Source organism: Corticium candelabrum, chromosome 8, assembly GCF_963422355.1.
Source record: "Corticium candelabrum chromosome 8, ooCorCand1.1, whole genome shotgun sequence".
In the NCBI taxonomy this organism is placed as follows: Eukaryota; Metazoa; Porifera; class Homoscleromorpha; order Homosclerophorida; family Plakinidae; genus Corticium; species Corticium candelabrum.
The window spans coordinates 4,028,971-4,032,298 of record NC_085092.1 but is presented as its reverse complement, the minus strand read 5'-3'; the positions used below and the strand labels follow the sequence as shown (position 1 = coordinate 4,032,298).

Sequence of the window (3,328 nt, the reverse complement as noted above, 5' to 3'; positions counted from 1 at the left end):
GAGGCAGATATTGGTCATTGGAGTGCCGGCCTGATTGATGGTCCTCTGTGACTCTCTAATCGCCGCATTGATACCGCTTTGGAGGCTAAATATTGGGTGGGCAATGGCCCCTTCGGGGCCCCCGGTTCATACGCCTATGTATTATGACGTTCTAGACATTTTGTAGAGTGGGGGATTCGGTTGGTTTTGGGTTAGTTTTTAAATATATATATATAATATATATATAGTGTAATTACATGAAATAGTGCTAGACACTGCACATTGCTCGCCCAGGAGTTTTGGACTCTAAATCTGTAAATCGATCTAGCCATACATCTGCATGGAACGTGGGACCCAGGCCAGCACTAGTAGCAGTTACATTTGCTACATCTAAGGTTGCCGCTGCCATAGTAATGGTACCAAACAACAATGCTGCACCAGGATTCAAAATTGGGGCACCAGGTCTGGCGTGGGAGTCGTATACGCTTGGTATATACCCATGGCTAACTTACGTCTATATCTAGGGGTCGCAGATAACAGCTAACCTTGTATAAAGAACGTTGTGCAAGTATTGATTTAGGACCATCGTTTAGAACAGTTTGGTTTGTGGGACTAAGCCAATTTTTTAGTTTGGAATTAGTCAATTTACTGTACTATTAATATTAATTGATTGTTACTGGAAAGTGCATTGAGGCTGCAATTTTGGCACCAGCCATAACTAGGGCAGGCAACACTAACATCTGGTGCAAATATTACATGCACACTGGTAGTATACTTAGGTAGCAGCGGACCTCCGACTGAATTGGGTCGGTTTGAACCACCCCTGCCACCCCATAGGTACACCCCTGTGATAAAAATAAACATTATTGGTTGTGCTATTCAATGCAGACTTTACAAAACAGGTTGGAATTTTACAATAGACAGCAGAAGTAATTACACACTAGTACGTTGTTATATTTCTTACATATTCCATCTATAGTAGCAACGTTACAGACAGTTTCCATATAGCAATAGATCACTAGAAGATCGCGCTCCAGTAACAGTCAATATATGCCACCTATATCAGAATCTGATCTACTACACTGCTCTTTTTCCTGCCGTCATTGCTCTCATCAGTCTCCCACAAAAATTCAGGGTTTGTTACCCTGTACAACCGATTGGCAGACACTTCTCTTCTCTGTTTCTGTCTTACTTCATCTTTTTCGGTCTTCTTATTATAAGTGGCCTCGATGTTGCCTAAGTCTTTCGTCAAAACTTCAGTGATTCTATGATTTTCGTCATTCTCAATATGATGACATTCTTGATGGTCGTCATCGTCAGCACACTTTGGACAACTGCTTCTGCCACCGCCTTCTGTTGTACAATCAACACGCTCCTTATCGCCTACTCCACAATTACTCGGTTTTTCTACGTTAATACTGCTCGATGTTTGGTCTAGCAGTTGTTCCAGTTTATGATCATTTTCAATACTAATCTTCATCGTCCAGTTGTCCTTGACTGTACTAAATCGACTTTCATTGCACTTTTCTTGCGTCAGTGTTTGACTATCGCTTCTCTGTTTGATCTTACAACAAAACAGCTTTCGAAAGTAACCGGTCCATAGCTCTCTAGCCGGTCCTGGAAACAGACTGTACCACATCAGTAGAACAGCAAAGGTTGCGTGACACACCGAAACGGTGCAAGGTGCCGCTGCTAAACTTACTTCATCGATCGACGACCTGCAGTCACTACTGTTGCTAGTTTGTTGGCATAAGATATAATTTGTGATGTCTTTGACAGCGTCATCGGACCAAAAGTAGTCGTGAATCTCTAGCATACTAAATCCCAAGACAAAAACGAGTGGAGCCACTGTCACCAATACCAAGAAACGGCGAGTGATAACGACTCCCGCAATGTCGACTCTCTTGCTTATTACTCCATGTCTGGATTGAAATCGAAAAGACTAAAATCAAAATAATAGCATATTATAAAAGCAGACGTAACCAGTACAGTTCAAAGTGAAAACGGACACTTTAATGCACATGGCCTTTTCATTGTAAAGGAAAAGCAAGCAAAAGTATATGCTTTATTGAATAGCCAAGGTGAATTTTGGAAGAAATTTGGAAATTCTATGGATCAACTGTTCTGCAATGCTTGGAAAAATTTGTAATTGCTAGAAGTCCATTTTGCAATTACTGTGATAGGTGATGGTTTTTGCGTTGCCATTGCACCTCACAGCAAACCCAATCAACCAAACCAAGAAGCATGAAACCAATACCACATGTATTATTCGGAACGCACACAAAAATGAAGGTATCGCACTACTTACTACAGTACGAACGCTATTAGCAATCGTGTTGCCACTAAAGGTATGCAAATACACACACACACACACACACACACACACACACACACACACACACACACACACACACACATCTTGAACATTGTCATTAAATATTCTCAGAGTACAATACTACGACAGTATTTCCCGCCCAATTATACGGTTGGGGCAAGCAATTATCCGACTCAGACAAGCAATTATCCGGTTGGGGCAACCAATTATCCAGTCCATCAAAATACATGACGACACCGTCTCATCATACTGACGAGATTAGATGCTTGTAGGCTACTGCTAGAGGAAATTCTTCTTTCCTTGAAACTGTCACATTTGTGACGTTTTTAGTCCCCAGATCTTGAAAAATCCTTGTACATTTTGAACAAGCTATAGCATGTTGTCTAGATGTATCATTGTTTCTTTCTTGTTTTCTTTTCGCATGTTGTTGTAGTTTACTGCTGTTTCTTCTTTGACTCAAATTTGCTGTACAATACCAAACCTTTCTATCTCATACAATCTGTTGCATATCAAATTCCTTTCTGCCTCTATGTATTCTATCTTTCCAGCGTGACTTCACACTGTAAAAGGTCTTTTGCTGATAAACACACACACCCACAAACATACACAAACACACACACACACACACACACACACACACACACACACACACACACACACACACACACACACACATACACACAACACACAAATTTCACGTTACATTAATCGCCAATTTTGTCTCTACCTGTTTCATGCGTTTTATAATGAGTATCGCCATGATAAAGCCTATCACTCCTACAACCTGAGACGGCACTGTGAACGAGTAGAACCGAGCGTTTGATGTTTTCGGAACACAAGTCATCTGAAGATTGTCGTTGCTATACGACGAAGTGCAAAGAACGGCCGACACGATTACTCCGGCAACACCCAAAGCAAAGCAGACCTCAACAGCCATAACCTTTTTCGAGCTACATCTCAAAATGGCCGGCTTCCTTAGGCCGTAGATAACCATCAAGACATTAAAGACAGATG

General features: G+C 41.3%; 1 protein-coding gene across 3 annotated transcripts in view; it reads right to left on the bottom strand.

The window, feature by feature from the left end:
- Nucleotides 1–935: 935 nt before the first annotated feature.
- The window catches only part of LOC134183428 (uncharacterized), a 5,659-nt gene continuing 3,266 nt past the window's right edge, over nt 936–3,328 (bottom strand). For all 3 annotated transcript variants that reach the window (XM_062650961.1, XM_062650962.1, XM_062650959.1), the window contains 2 exons: nt 3,042–3,328; nt 936–1,921 (listed from right to left, as the gene is read on the bottom strand). The exon at nt 3,042–3,328 is cut by the window's right edge and continues 48 nt beyond it. In XM_062650961.1, the coding sequence (XP_062506945.1) occupies nt 1,037–1,921; nt 3,042–3,328 (1,172 nt within the window). In that variant the 3' untranslated portion in view covers nt 936–1,036. The remainder of the gene's footprint in view (nt 1,922–3,041) is intronic.